Below are 15,711 nucleotides of genomic sequence, written 5' to 3' on the forward strand. Positions count from 1 at the left end.
ATTCGCTGGAGTAATAGAAATATTACATATTGCATGTATTTTCAGAATTTAGTACTGATGTTTGAATTATCTGTCATATTCTGACACTGCTTAAGGTGTTTACTATGGACCATGTGAAAGACAACCTTATGATCTAGGTGAGGGCTTGATGGTCTACCTTGGTTTAGACTGAGAGGCTTATTGTTCATTTCTCTTGCCACCCTCTCTACTGCTGGGTAGAAATTAATAGTAAATCTTATGAAAACTAAGACTAAAGCCATTCATTATTAGACTACTAACAAAATATCCTTTTTACAACAGTTGACCAAGCAAACTTTATACATTCCTACACTTAAAGGAGATTAGATTCCCCACAGACCCTTCGGCCCAACCAACCCTCTGAAGAATAACCCACCCAGACTCATTTCCCTCTGACTAATGCACCTAACACTATGGGTAATTTAGCATGGCCAATTCATCTGAACTGCACATCTTTGTGACTGTGGGAGGAAACTCGGGATGTGGACACTGGGAGAATGTGCAAACTCCACACAGGCAGTCACCTGAGGCTGGAATCGAATCTGGGGCCATGGTGTTGTGAGGCAACAGAACTAACCGCTGAGCCACCATGCCCCTCAAGTCTTGGTGAGCTGACTATTGCCCACTGTATGAAGCCCATTTGGCCCATCAAATCTGAACTGCAGATCGTTGAACCAATGAGTTCGTGGCTGATCTGATAATAATCATTTCCATTTTCTGTGTTAATCACTTGACTCTCGATTCCCTTACTGATTTAAAATCTATCTCTCAGCATTGAATATAATTAACAACAGCCTTGACAGTTCTCAGGTGTAAAGGATTCCATAGATTCATTACCTCCAGGAGGTAAAAAAATCCTTCTGTCTTAAATGGGTGACCCCCTTATTGAGATTATCTCCCTCTGGCTGGGTAAACCAAAATGGAGGATTGGAAAAATTTGTAGCTGTAACAGCTGCTCCTTTTTTTGTTTTGAGGTTTTATTTAGGTGTTGGTGATTTCCTTGAATTCCAGGAGCAGCAGTTACTGTTTTATGTTGTTCCAATTGTTCTAAAAGTTTTGGAGGAAAAAAGTCAAAACAATCTCCCTTTTAAAAAGGGAGAAAGACTGACAAAAGTGGAGAGAGAGAAGAAACTTGCACTGCTAACACAGCAATGAATCTGCGCAGTTACTGCCTTTGCTGTTTGAATTCATGTATTAATGGACATTGGAGTGTGTCTAGGAAAACTTAACAAACAGCGAAATTCACAACTGATCTTGGAGGAACCTGTTTGGGAGAGGTCACAGCATAGAAACAGGATAAGTGAATAATTTTAAATATAGCCTTGTTGTAAATCTACAATGGTGAGTAGAGTGGGTTCTTTCTTGATTATTTTTATTGGGCTCGGTCTCTTAATGAATATTTTATGGCTTATATTTTTAAAATTTAAATTAGCCTGGAGCAGAGTTTTGTAGAGCAATAAGACCATGCTATTTTCTGGGTCTGTAGATTGGAAGGAGCAAAATGGCCTTAGTAGGGTGATACACTCTTGTCAGATGTGGGAGTTTCGAGAGAGCTTGCATGTTACTGAGGATTATATCTGCAATAAATGTTTGTGAATCCTGTCCGATCAAATGGAGCGACAGTTAGATTAGATTAGATTACAGTGTGGAAACAGGCCCTTCGGCCCAACAAGTCCACACCGACCCGCCGAAGCGAAACCCACCCATACCCCTGCTGCATTTACCCCTTACCTAACACTACGGACAATTTAGCATGGCCAATTCACCTGACCTTGCACATCTTTGGACTGTGGGAGGAAACCGGAGCACCCGGAGGAAACCCACGCAGACACGGGGAGAATGTGCAAACTCCACACAGTCAGTCGCCTGAGGCGGGAATTGAACCCAGGTCTCTGGCGCTGTGAGGCAGCAGTGCTAACCACCGTGCCGCCCCAGTTAGAGGCAATAAGGAATTTGAGAACTAGGGGGTGTGATGGATGGCAGTTATAGGAAGGGAGAAAAGCTGCAGGTAGATGAGTTAACTCCAAGAAAGGTAGATGGGTAGTACAGGAGTCTTCTGTGGCTATCCCCATTTCAAACAAGTATGCTGTTTTAGAGAATGTAGGGAGTGATGGACTTTCAGGGGAATATAGCATGAACAGCCAAGTTTTTGATATCAAGACAGGCTCTAATGTAAAGAGAGGTACGTTGTGTCCAAGCGATCAATTTGTGTAAGGGGACCTGTTTTTGGTCAGGCACATACAGCTTTTTCTGTGGCCAGCAGTGAAAAATCAGAATGGTGTGTTGTCTCCCTGGTGCCAGGATCAATGATATCTTGGAGAGAGTGCAGAATGCTCTCCAGAGGGAGGTCATTGTACACATTGGAACCAATCCCATACGAAGGGTAAAGGATGAAATTCTCAAGGGAGAATATAGAGAGTTGGCAGGAATTTTTAAAAGGATGTTCTCAAGGGTAGTAATATCTGGATTATTCCCAATGCTATGAGCTAGTGAGGGCAGGAATAAGAGGATAGAGCAGATGAATGCATGGCTGAGGAGCTGGTGTATGGGAGAAGGATTCACACTTTTGGATCATTGGCATCTCTTCTGGGGTAGAGGTGACCTGTACAAAAGGACAGATTGCACTTGAATTGGAAGGGGGCTAATATACTGGCAGGGAGATTTGCTAGAGCTGTTCAGAAGGATTTAAACTAGTAAGGTGGTGGGGTGAAGAAGATAGTGATGAAAGAGATAAATCTGAACGTGGTACAGTTGATAAAAGAAGCAAGTCAACAGGCAGGGACAAAGCAAGGAACAAGGTAGGACTGAAATTTAAACTATTTATTTCAATGCAAGAGGCCTAACAGGAAGGCCTCCGGGCATGGTGAGGAACATGGGACTGGGATATCATAGCAATTACTGAAACATGGCTCAGGGATGGACAGGACTGACAGCCTAATGTTCCAGGATACAAATACTGTCGGAAGAATAGAACAGGAGTGGGAGTGGTATTTTTGATAAGGGATAGCATTACAGCTGTACTGAGGGAGGTTATTCCTGGAAATACATCCAGGGAGGTTATTTGGATGTAACTGAGAAATAGGAAAGGGATGATCACCTTATTGGGATTGTATTACAGACCCCCTAATAGTCAGAAGGAAATTGAGAAACAGATTTGTAAGGAAATTTCTGTTATCTGTAAGAATAAAAGGGTGGTTGTGGTAGGGGATTTTAACTTTCCAAACATGGACTGGGGCTGCCATAATATTAAGGTTTAGATGGAGAGGAAGTTAAGTATGTACAAGAAAATTGATTGTGTGTGGATGTACCTATTAGAGAAGTTGCAAAACTTGACCTACTCTTAGAAAATAAAGCAGGTCAGGTGACTGAGGTGTCAGTAGGGGTGTACTTTGGGGCCAGCGACCATAATTTTATTAGTTTTAAAATAGTGGTGGGAAAGGATAGCCCAGATCTAACAGTTGAGGTTCTAACTTGGAGGAAGCCAATTTTGATGTTATTAGGAAAGGACTTTCAAAAGCTGACTGGGGCCAGATATTCACAGGGAAAGGGATGGCTGGAAAATGGGAAGCCTTCAGAAATGAGATAATGAGTATCCAGAGACAGTATCTTGCTGTTAGGCTGGTAGGTGTAGGGAATGCTGGATGACTAAAGACATTGAGGTCACAGGCCTCCAGTCTGAAAAACAACCCTCCACCACCATCCTCTGTCTTCTACCTTTGAGCCAGTTCTGTATCCAAATGGCTCGTTCTCCCTTGTTCCACGCAACCTAACCTTGCTAACCAGTCTTCCATGGGGAACCTTGTCGAATGCCTTACTGAAGTCCATATAGATCACACCCACCACTCTGCCCTTTCAAATACATGTAAATACTATACCTCAGGATTCCCTCCAATAATTTGTCCGCCACTGACGTCAGACTTAATGGGCTTTTAAAATTACCAATGACCCAAGTCAGATTAATTAGCCTATAGTTTGCTATCTTCAGGCTCCCTCTATTCTGAAACAGGGAGTACCCTCCAATCTGTGCTGTAACTTTCTGAAGTCTTTGTTTTAAATATTTAGTCCTCTATTCTTACCAAAGTGCATAACCTTACATTTTCGCTCATCTACCAAGTTTTTTGCCTACTCACTTAACTTCTCTTCCTCTATAACTTTGTCAACCTTGCGACTTGCCTTCCCACCTATTTTTGTCCTCTGCAAACTTGGCAATAGCACATTTACTTCCATCATCCAAGTCATTAATATTTATTGTAAGTAAGCATGGCCTGACACTGATCCCTGTGGCATTCCACTTGTTACAGGTTGCTATCCTGAAAATGCTCCCTTATCTTAAATTGACTTCTGTTAATTGGCCAATCCTCTATCTCTGCTAATATACCACTGACCACCAGGGGCTCTAAAGAAGTCTTGAATGTGTCTTCTATTATTGAATGCCTAAAAGGAATCTTTCAGAAAGAATTAATGTTCAAGTTACATTAGCTTCCCCAAATCCGATGCGATAATCTTGAGTGGTGAGCTCTGCAGCCTTGCATGAGGTTCTGAAGGGGACAGATGTATCATCTTTGGCTTCTGATATGAGCAATAACTAATGGCTTCTGCTACATTCTGTAATCTATGTCTGTATGTATGACGTGTGGTGTTCAGACTCTTTGCTGATCTATCTTCTACTGATGACTAGATGGGCCCTTAACTCAGCATAAAACGAGAATAAGGGCCCATATAGTTTTCAGTAAAAGAAAGTTTCAGTAAAGAGTATGAACAGTACACATGTAGATTACAGCATGGTAGTAGCAGTAATTGGTACCCAGAATCCAATATAGGGTTCTTGTGGAAATGTGATTAACTCAATTCAATACTTCACAGTTGTGCTATTTGGATGTGTAAGTTGACTGGGAGTGTAGGACAGTTGAAGTTACTTTTGTGGGTGAAACCTCTTGATCCAATTGAAATTGGTTTAAAATTTAGCTTAACTTATTGTCTAATTTTAAATGATCTGATTCTTTAGCTCTCTGTAATGGCTTCTTATCTTTTTCAGACTCTGTACACTCCCCCTGATTTTTGGAGGTCCTATGCAGTTCTGATTGCAGCTGAATATAGCAATGTCCCACTCACAGTAGTATCCAGGGATTCCGGATTTTGTTCCAAGACTAGCTGTATATCCCTGAACGTCCATGGGAAGGTCAGTGGGTTGCTCACTGTTTTATGTTTCGTGAATCTTGATAAGATGGACCCCAAGAGTTTAACAACACTTGACTTTAATGATCAAAATATAATTTGATTTTTATCTGGAAACTGTTCCCAGCTCCAAATTGTTTTCAATAATTTCATGGTTTTCACTGTGTCCTCGACCCATAAATGTAGGGATTCTGCTGCTGCATCTGGTACAAAACGTTCTAGTGTAATATTTTGTAATCTATCTGTTCAGAAATGCTGTGACATGTCTGAGGTAGGTAGAATTTGAAAAACTCTAATTCCCACTGTCACACAGCTGGTCCTTCTTTTTTCCTCTAAAAGTTGTTGCTTCTCCTCAAGGATGCTGTGTCCTTGATTATTATTTTTTTTTTCAGATGAGGTTGTAGAACAGCCCAGGCTCCAGACCGGCTGGGCTGGTATACAGATGAAAAAGGTATTGGGAGGTTTTTTTTTGTTTATACATAAACAGCTGAAACTTTAGGCCACAGCTTTCATGTTTTAGAAGTAACCTGTAAAATGAAGTGGTCAGTCCTGAAAGCTGAATTCTTATTTTTGGTCAGTTCAGTTGCAGCAGGGGATCTGTGAAACAGGCTGCTGAACACTCTCCTTCTGCCCTTCTGACTTCCAACTCCAAGTCTCTGTTTTGTTTTTACTGTGTTTAATGGGTTTGTTTGGTATTTTTGAAGCAGTACAATTAAGTCTAATTTGGATAATCTGAGTCCTGTGGGTATTCTATATTCTGTTGTTTGCGTTTCATTCTGTAATTTTGTGATTACATTTTTTATTTTAAAACCTGATAGTCAACCCGGCTAACTTGAGGAAATTTTCACTGTACACTTACCGAAACAAATAGCAAAGTTACGGTCTGGGCGGCCTGCTTAAGAATGTTTTGAGTGGTCTGGCCTAGTCCATAACACCCCTGCTATATGGAGGTGTCTGTCATGGCTCAGTTTTAGCACTTCCACGTTTTGGATCTGATGGTTCAGAGCCCTTGCTGGGATCTTGATTGCAAAATTTAATTAGGCGCTCACTGCTTTACTGAGGATGTGCTGAATTGTTGTTCAGATGAAACACTAAATTGAGGCTCTGTCTGCCATCCTGTTGTCTGCAGAAGATCGCAAAGCTTTATTTGAAGAACTCGTGGGAGTTCTCTCTTCTGTCCTGGTCAATGCATGTCAATGGTGATGGGTTGTAACTGCAATCTATCAATCTGGTTCCTGTGAAGAAACTTGCTATTGTCAGTCCTTAAGTTTGCTTTCCATTACACTAGCCTCCAAGACCTAGTGTGAAGTTTTTAGTCCATTTTAGTTTATGGACAGACTGAAGATGGAAGCAGGCGGATGACATTAAATGTAGATTCTGGATAATGGCACAAAAATAATGTTGACACGCCTGAATTGAATTGTCATGTTCCTGTTTTCTCCCAGCAACTGAGTGTAAAGCTGAGCAAGGTGAGTTTTTTTGAATTGCATCCTTCACATTCCAAGCAGCCTGTGATGCTCTGATCATGTGCTGTGCCTCTGAAGTCCATTGGGAGATGGGAGTGTAGGCTGCATGCATGTCATGGTTCGGGACTCAAAAGTACCTGCTTTACTTGGGGAACACAGGTGATTCAGGAGTCTGACCATTGCAACGTCAACAGTGAGATTACCTGGCACTTGTGGAACTCCATCAGACATTGGCCAGGAATATTTTATAGATGGTAGGGTTTTTAATCCAAACTGAATGACATTGGCTCTCTCTGATAGAGACTATAAGTCACTGACTGATATATTTAATTTTGGAAAAATATTAATAGTCTCAGTGTCACACACTTTTTTTTTCCCCTGCTGTGAATCTGTATGAGCTGAAAGAGTGATTCCATTAGCCAGCGTTTGGCCAGGAGGAGCTAGTGAACCAATGAAACCCCTTTGATATCTTTTGATCACATTTTGTGGGATCTTGCATGCTCTCATACCAAGAGGTGTTTTTGTTTAGAAAGTCATTTAGAGTGACGGCCATTATACTTGAACTTTTTTTCCTGTATCTGTTTTAGGTTCCTGTGTTAGTGGCAGACAGTGGCTTTTGCGTGCAAGAAAGTAATGCAGTTGCACATTATGGTAAGTTTCTCTTTTTTTTTTCCCCCCCACCACCTTCTTCTGATTTCCCACTGTTCCATTTCCATTGAGCCAAGAGTGTAGAACAACTGGGCTATGTTTTTTTTTGTTGTTTCAATAGATTCATCTATTTGCTGCTGTGCTTGTCTATTTTTTTTTTCTCTGTTTATAAAGGCATCCTGGTAACTCCACTCAATGACTCTTTGGATTTTCCTGGATTCATTACTGGGTTTTATTGGCTTTCTGATTTTTGGAGTTCTGATCAAAGTCAAGTCAGTTGTCACCTTTTATTGAACGGTTGTGGAGGCTCTATGGATTGTGGATATCGCTGGCCTTGAAAATGTAGCAGAGCTGCCACTTTGAGCAATTTGTCTCATATTCAGTCAAACATGAAAACAGACTCTCTTCAGTGCAACTTATCCATGCCAACCACATATCCTACATTAATCTGGTCCTGTTTGCCAGCATCTGGCCCATGTCCCCCTCAACCCGACCCAGCCAAATACCTTTTAAATATTGTAACTGTACCAGCCCCTTCCACTTTCTCTGGCAGCTTGTTTCATATGCACATTGCCCTCTGGGTGAAAAAATTGCCCCTTGGGTCCCTTTTTTAAATCTTTTCCACCCCCCACCTGCAACCTACACCCTCCAATTTTTGATTCTTCTACCCTGGGGAAAAACACCTTGACTATTCACCCTATTCATGCACCTCATGATTTTATAAATGTCTAAGGTCACCCCTTAACCTCCTGTGCTTCAGGGGAAGGAAGTTCCAGCCTCACTTTGAAACTCAAACCCTCTAGTCTTGACATCCTTGTGAATCTTTTCTGAACACTCCAATTTAATATCCTTCGTACAGAGTGACCAGAACTAACTACAGTACACCAAAAGTAGCCTCCCGGGAGGATTCAAGATGGCAGCAATCTAACAAGTCTGCTTTGCTGAACTCTGCACCACAACTCTGGCAAAGTGGTGCTTTTACCCTCCTCTTATTAGCTGTTTTGGTAAAAATTGGTAGTTTTAAGTTCCTAGAATATTTACATATACTCTTTTTTTTATCATTAGAGAAGATGACTAAAGGACTGTGTGGATTGCAACAAACAGGGCACTCCCCTGCAGCAACAGGCACACCTGCTGCCATAGTGTTGACCTCTGTGGAAGCCCTCCTGGACTTATCTGTTCATTAGAGTCTGGCTTCTGAGTTTGTCAAACCCAGGGAAAGATTGAGTCAGCGATTGGGGGAAGACCCGGATCAGGCTGGAACTGATCTTGGCCATGCTACAAAAGCATGAGCAGGAGATGCAGCGAGTCGGGCAGCACATGGAGGAGGTTGAGCCATGGTATCAGACTGTGGTCAAATCCTCGGTGGGATGCATCCAGGCCTTAGTGGAGCAGGTCAACTACCTCAAATCAAGGTCAGAGGAAGAATACCCATGTTATTGGGCTGTTGGAGTGGGTAGAAAGCCAGCCAGCTTTTTGGAGCAATGGCTGCCATAGTTTAGATTTAGATTACTTAGTGTGGAAACAGGCCCTTCGGCCCTACAAGTTAACACCGACCCGCCGAAGCGCAACCCACCCATACCCCTACATTTACCCCTTCACCTAACACTGTGGGCAATTTAGCATGGCCAATTTGCTAGAACTGCTTGGGAGGATTTAAACTAGTAAGGTGGAGGGGTGGGACCCAGGGAGATAGTGAGGAAAGAGATCGATCTGAGACGGGTACAGCTGAGAACAGAAGTGAGTCGGGCAGGCAGGGACAAGGTAGGAGTAATAAATTAAACTGCACTTATTTCAATGCAAGGGGCCTAACGGAAGGCAGATGAACTCAGGGCATGGTTAGGAACATGGGACTGGGATATCATAGCAACTACGGAAACGTGGCTCAGGGATGGGCAGGACTGGCACTTAATGTTCCAGGATACAAATGCTACAGGAAGGCTAGAAAGGGAGGCAAGAGAGGAGGGGGGAGTGGCATTTTTGATAAGGGATAGCATTACAGCTGTGCTGAGGAAGGATATTCCCAGAAATACATCCAGGGAAGTTATTTGGGTGGAACTGAGAAATAAGAAAGGGATGATCACCTTATTGGGATTGTATTACAGACCCCCTAATAGTCAGAGGGAAATTGAGAAATAAATTTGGAAGGAGATCTGTAATGTGTAAGAATAAGAGGGTGGTATGTTAGGGGATTTTAACATTCCAAACATAGACTGGGACTGCCATAATGTTAAAGGTTTAGATGGAGCAGAATTTGTTAAATGTGTACAACAAAATTTTCTGTTTCAGTATGTGGATGTACTACAGAAGGTGATCAATTCGGGAGATCTGGGCAGGTGACTGAGGAGTCAGTGGGGGAGCACTTTGGGGCCAGTGACCATAATTCTATTAATTTTAAAATAGTGATGGAAAAGGATAAACCAGATCTAAAAGTTGAAGTTCTAAGTTGAAGAAAGGCCAATTTTGATGGTATTAGGCAAGAAATTTCAAAAGATGACTGGGGACAGATGTTCACACATAATGGGACAGCTAGAAAATGGGAAGCCATCAAAAATGAGATGAGTGTGTAGGGAATGCTGGATGACGAGAGAAATTGAGGTTTTGGTTAAGAAAAAGAAGAAAGCATATGTCTGGTATAGACCGGATAGATCGAATGAATCCTTAGAAGAGAATAGAGGCAGTCAGAGTGTACTTAAGAGGGAAATCAGGAGGGCAAAACAGGGACATAGCTTTGGCAAATAGAATTAAGGAGAATCCAAAGGGGTTTTACAAATATATTAAGGACAAAAGCGTAACTAGGGAGAGAATAGGGCCTCTGAAGAAGGGCTTATGCCCGAAATGTCAATTCTCCTGTTCCTTGGATGCTGCCTGACCTGCTGTGCTTTTCCAGCAACACATTTTCAGCTCTGATCTCCAGCATCTGCAGCCCTCACTTTCTCTCTAAAGAGAATAGGGCCCCTCAAAGATCAGCAAGGCGGCTTTTGTGTGGAGCCACAGAAAATGGGGGAGATATTAAATGAGTATTTTGCATCAGTATTTACTGTGGAAAAGCATATGGAAGATATAGACTGTAGGGAAATAGATGGTGACATCTTGCAAAATGTCCAGATTACAGAGGAGGAAGTGCTGGATGTCTGGAAACGGTTAAAGGTGGATAAATCCCCAGGACCTGATCAGGTGTACCCGAGAACTCTGTGGGAAGCTAGAGAAATGATTGCTGGGCTTCTTGCTGAGATATTTGTATCATCGATAGTCACAGGTGAGTTGCTGGAAGACTGGAGGTTGACAAACATGGTGCCACTGTTTAAGAAGGGTGGTAAGGACAAGCCAGGGAACTATAGACCAGTGAGTCTGATCTCGGTGGTGGGCAAGTTGTTGGAGGGAATCCTGAGGGATGGGATGTACATGTGTTTGGAAAGGTAAGGACTGATTAGGGATAGTCAGCATGGCTTTGTGCGTGGGAAATCATGTCTCTCAAACGTGATTGAGTTTTTTTGAAGAAGTAACAAAGAAGATTGAGGGCAGAGCAGTCGATGTGATCTATATGGACTTCAATAAGGCGTTTGACAAGGTTCTCCATGGGAGACTGATTAGCAAGGTTAGATCTTATGGAATACAGGGAGTACTAGCCGTTTGGATACAGTGTTCATTTCATCTCGACTCTAAAAGCAGGGGAGTGGCTGTACTCGTTCAGAATCTCTCATTTCAGTTGTTAGATCAAATTTAAGGATGAATATGGGTGGTTTGTTATCCTCCAGCTTTAATATGTAGCGAGGAGTACAGTGTTTATTGCTCCCCAGCACACCCCCTTAAATTTTTGACAATGTGCTTCCGAGGTTGGTGGCCCTTAGAGCCCACCATACAATTATAAGGGGAGACTTTAATCATCTCGTGGATCCCACAGTGTCCAGGGTCTCCAGGCACTTCCCTGCAATCTAATCTGGTGGACTTGTCTGGGGAGTTGGGATGGGTGGGTGTATGGAGCTCCTTCTCCTGGTGGTTAGGGGCTTGACCTTTTTTTTTCTCCAATCTGCGCAAGCGCCACACCAAGGATTGATCTGTTTCTTTTTTTTTGATTCAGTGCTGCCCTGTAAAATTGGAAACATAGCCATTTCTGATCATGAGGCAGTGTATTTGGAGGTTAAGGCCCGAGGTAGTGGGGTAGGTTCACGGCATTGATGCCTGGATCCTTTACTCCTGAAGGACCATAATTGTAGCGAGTACTTTTTGCAGGAGTTTAAATGTTCTTTGATATCCAGTCAGGTACTGCCAGTAACCCATCTGTCCTCTGGGAGACTGCCGAGGCCTATGCAAGGGATATAGTACTCTTATTCAGTTCGTTGGAAATGACCGAGGGGAGAGCAGCAGCCTATGCTTGAGGCCTGGTTGAAAGCAGCCGAGACTATGTACTTTGACGGGCTAACTGTGATTAAGTTACAGTGGATCACAGCTCTTCGGGTACAATTCTGTGCTTACTCGGACAGCAAAGTGAAAGATTTTTTTTTGCGAAACAAAGGCTATTTGAGTATGGTGAAAAGAAAGATTAAAAACTTGCCCTATTTCTCTAGGAAGAAGAGTGTCCCTAATCTATTAGAGATGGAACTGGTACTCTCGATTCCAAAAAGAACAATGCAGCATTTAGGAAATTTTACTCCCTGCTGTATTGGCCAGAGGGTTGTGAGGACAGGTTGATGAAGATGGAGTCCTTCAAGAACCCAGTTATTCCAGATATGACTCCAGAGCAGTTGTCCCTTTTGATGGTGCAAGAAATATAGGAGGCGGTAAGGCACCTGGCCTAGATGGCTTTCCGAGTGAGTTTTTCCTTAAGGAATTTACGAATATGTTGGCTGGGCCAATGCTGGACATGTACACTTATTTGGACAGTCAGGACTGCCTCCTGTCCTCTTTAAGAGAAGCTAATATCCCTCCCTTTTTCAAGATGGAAACTCCTGGAGGATGGTGCTTTTCATCCAGGCCCATTTCACTGCTAAACTTGGATTTTAAAATTCTCCCTAAGACACTCGTGCTGAGGTTGGCGAAGGTGTTGCCCTCTATTGTAAAGGAGAATCAGACTGGTTTTATTCAGGGCCATAGATCCTCTAATAACAGTAGAGTGCAGAACATGGAGCAGGTGCGCCAGCAGAGGTTGATTCCGGACATGGTCTCACTAGATGTGGAGAAGGCATTTGACTGGGTGGAATAGCCCTATCTTTTATGTTTTGGAACAGTTTGGTCTTAGTAGGGGTCTTTGGCAGATGGGTCAAAGTGCGATTACAGTGATCCTATGGTGGCAGTCCTTACTATTGGCATAAGGTCTGAGAATTTCAGTATTGGTCAGGTCAGCCAATAAGGTGGTTGTTCTCTTTTTTTTTTTCCCCTTGCAGCTTTCATAAGGAATTGGGGACGGGGTGGTAGACTTTCCAGATTTTAAGTATCAAATAAGCTCCCTAATATCCTTTTGTGAATGATTTGGGCTTGTCAGGATCAGAGATTAATATGGCTGGATGCTGAGGCCTCCCAGGCAAAATGTCCCCTTATTAATTTATGATTTATGGATAAGATGAGGACAGTCATGGAGTATTGTTGGAACCTAATTGTTATCAATATGATTAAAGCATGGAGAATGATGTGACATAATGAGGGCAGTTTATAGAAAACCTCTTTTTTTTTTTTCACTCCCATAGTAGGAATGCTAGGATTTTGGCCACGGTTGATGGATTCTGGTTTTAGGTTATGGGCGTCCAGGGGAGTCTCTTGTCTGGGAGGCCTATTTGAGGGGGAGGTCATGATTTCTTTTGATCAGTTGAGTTGCAAAAATGAATTGCTCATCAGAGACCTTTCTATTTTATTTTTAAGATCAGGGTCTTTATCCCAAAAAACACCACATTGTTGGCTGAACCTTAGGTCTGATGTAGAGAGGACAGTGCTTCAGACTGCAGGGACTCTTTCGATTAGCACCATTTACTGGGGGGGTGGTGCCTTAAAAGATATTGAATGGCTCTGTGGGGTCTGAGCGCAAGAATTGAGTGGAGATCTCTTCAGAGGTTTGGGAGAGCGTGAGAAAGATCTTGATTTTGTAATAGAATACAGGCTATGCAGCTGAAGGTTCTTCACAGGGTGTATTTGGCTCCAGAGTAGCTTGCAAAATTTTAAAAAGGGAGCACATCAAATGTACAAAACAGGTATTGGCACTCTTACCTGTTGTGTATGGTCATGTCACAAGCTTTGCAAGTATTGGGGCCCTATAGCAAATGTCTTGGGGACCGAAGTCAGGGTAGATCTGGTATATCTTCTCTTGGGCCTGCTGGATCTGCTGCCTTTTTAGATGCGCGTGGGAAGAAGCTGTTTAATATTCTTACTGCATGAGGCAGAACATTGAGTTGGATCTCAAAGCCTTGCAGGCTTATTCGGATGGTGTAGGTGAGTAAGGGAACATTTCTTCCTCGACTTCCTTACAAGTATGGTGCACCAGAAAACGGATGATTTTTATAAGATGTGGTTGCCTTTTCTGAACTATATAGATGCAGACTTGTCGGCTATGTTAACTAGGGCCTTTGTTTAGCCACAAGACCTGGATCTGATGGGCCAGGTGTCCAGAGAGGAAGAACCCTGAATAAATATGGGTATGCTAACCGGTCATCCCAATGATGGGGAGCTTTGGTGTTGCACTGAGTGGTGTAAGTTTTAACTTGTTTTGTTTAATTATTTATTGAATTGTAGTATGGGTAGATTTTTTTTCTAAGTAGAATAGTTGTTAGTTTATTATTATTATACACTTTTTTGTAACTTTATTACTTATTAAAGAAGAAAAATCTCTCCAGTAACTTCCCTAACATCCTGTACGACCTCAACGTGGCATTCCAACTCTTGCACTCGATTGTCTGAGCAATGAAGGCAAGTGTGCTAAATGTTGCCTTAACCACCCTACCTGTGACGCAATCTTCAAAAAGTTATGTACCTGAACCCCTAGTCCTGCTGTTGCAATTTGGTAAATCGAACAATACCTCTCTTTAATCAAATTTTAAACTCCAGCTGCTGCTCCTCAGCCCATTGGCCTACTTAATCATTGTGGGCATGCTGACTTTCCTTGGCCTTCTGAGGAAGTAGAGGCATTGGTGTGCTTTATTGACTCATCAATGCAGATGGATCAGTATAGATTGGGGATATTTACACCTAGGAACTTGAACTCTCAACATCTCCACCTCTGTGCCATTTAGACAGACAAGGGTTTGTCCTCCACTTCCTGAAGTCGATGACCAGTCCTTCATTTTGCTGACTTTGAGGGAGAGATTTGTTGTCTTACATGTCGATAATCTGTCTAAATCATTCCTGCACTCTGTCTCATCGTTGTTTGAGATCTGACCTCCGACAGTCGAAGAAAGCGGTTGGGAGATTGAGCTGTTGGCATTTGTTGCAAACATTTTTTAGTTATGCCATCTTGGTTTGTGTAAGGATCCTTGAATCTCTGGAACATGATTTAAGTGCAGGAATCATGATCCTTGTCCACTTTTGGAGTTTAGTTATTTGGTGGGAATATAGAATGACTGAAGGCTTCTTGTCCTTGCTGAACTGTACTTTTCTAATCAACCTGTTCAGAAATGTTGTTACACCCTACAGGAGCAGGTGGGACTTGAACCTAGGCTGCCTGGCTTAGGTAGGGATGCTGTCACTGCACCACATTTAACCCTAATTCTAACCGTATCCTTCGATATCTGTTTTAGTTGGCATTGGTGCAGTTTGGCCAACAGAGGGCAGCATTCTCTTAGTTTGAGGCCTACTTAAATGCTACATATTGCTACAGGCTTTTTGTGAACAAATACATCTTTTAAAGAGGTGGGGGCTGTGGAAATGACGGCTCAGAAAAGAGAGCAGACTAATGTCCATCCTGTTAATTCTCAAACATGTCCCATTATCTTCACTTAATGAGCCTGTAAACAACCATTTTGTTTTTTAATATTCATTTGTGAGATGTGGAGTTGTGGGGTTTCTCTGGCAGGGCAAGCATTTGCTCATCCCTAATTGCCCTCGAGTGATGTTGAGCTGCAACCTTGAACTGTCCAGTCTGTTTAAGTAGGTACACCTATAGTTCTATTTGAGTGTTTCAGGATTTTGATCTAGTGATGAAGGAATGGTGAAACCTTTCCAAATCAAAATGGTGTGGAGCTTGGAAGGGAAATGTGAGGGGATGTATCTGTTTTCCTTGCTCTTCTTGATGTTGAAGTCATCAGTTTGGACCGTGCTGTCGAAGCAGCCTTTGTGAGTTGCTATGGTTCATCTTTTAGATGGTATACGTTGCTGCCATTATGGGTTAGTGATGAAGAGAATGAATGGTACTTCATACTGCCATCCACTTCAATCAAGTAGCCTGCTTTGTCCTAGATGGTGTTGAACTTGTGTTGGAGTT

General features: G+C 42.5%; 1 protein-coding gene across 1 annotated transcript in view; it reads left to right on the plus strand.

Annotated features, from left to right (window-relative positions):
• Positions 1 to 15,711, plus strand: part of LOC122542712 (elongation factor 1-gamma-like) — a 50,265-nt gene that overhangs the window by 457 nt on the left and 34,097 nt on the right. The window contains exons 2-3 of the mRNA XM_087984114.1: positions 5,054 to 5,197; positions 7,247 to 7,310. Of these exons, the coding sequence (XP_087840240.1) occupies positions 5,054 to 5,197; positions 7,247 to 7,310 (208 nt within the window). The remainder of the gene's footprint in view (positions 1 to 5,053; positions 5,198 to 7,246; positions 7,311 to 15,711) is intronic.

This window comes from Chiloscyllium plagiosum, unplaced genomic scaffold (assembly GCF_037043375.1).
Source record: "Chiloscyllium plagiosum isolate Xiang-an unplaced genomic scaffold, Cpla_swu_hap1 HiC_scaffold_47, whole genome shotgun sequence".
NCBI lineage: Eukaryota > Metazoa > Chordata > Chondrichthyes > Orectolobiformes > Hemiscylliidae > Chiloscyllium > Chiloscyllium plagiosum.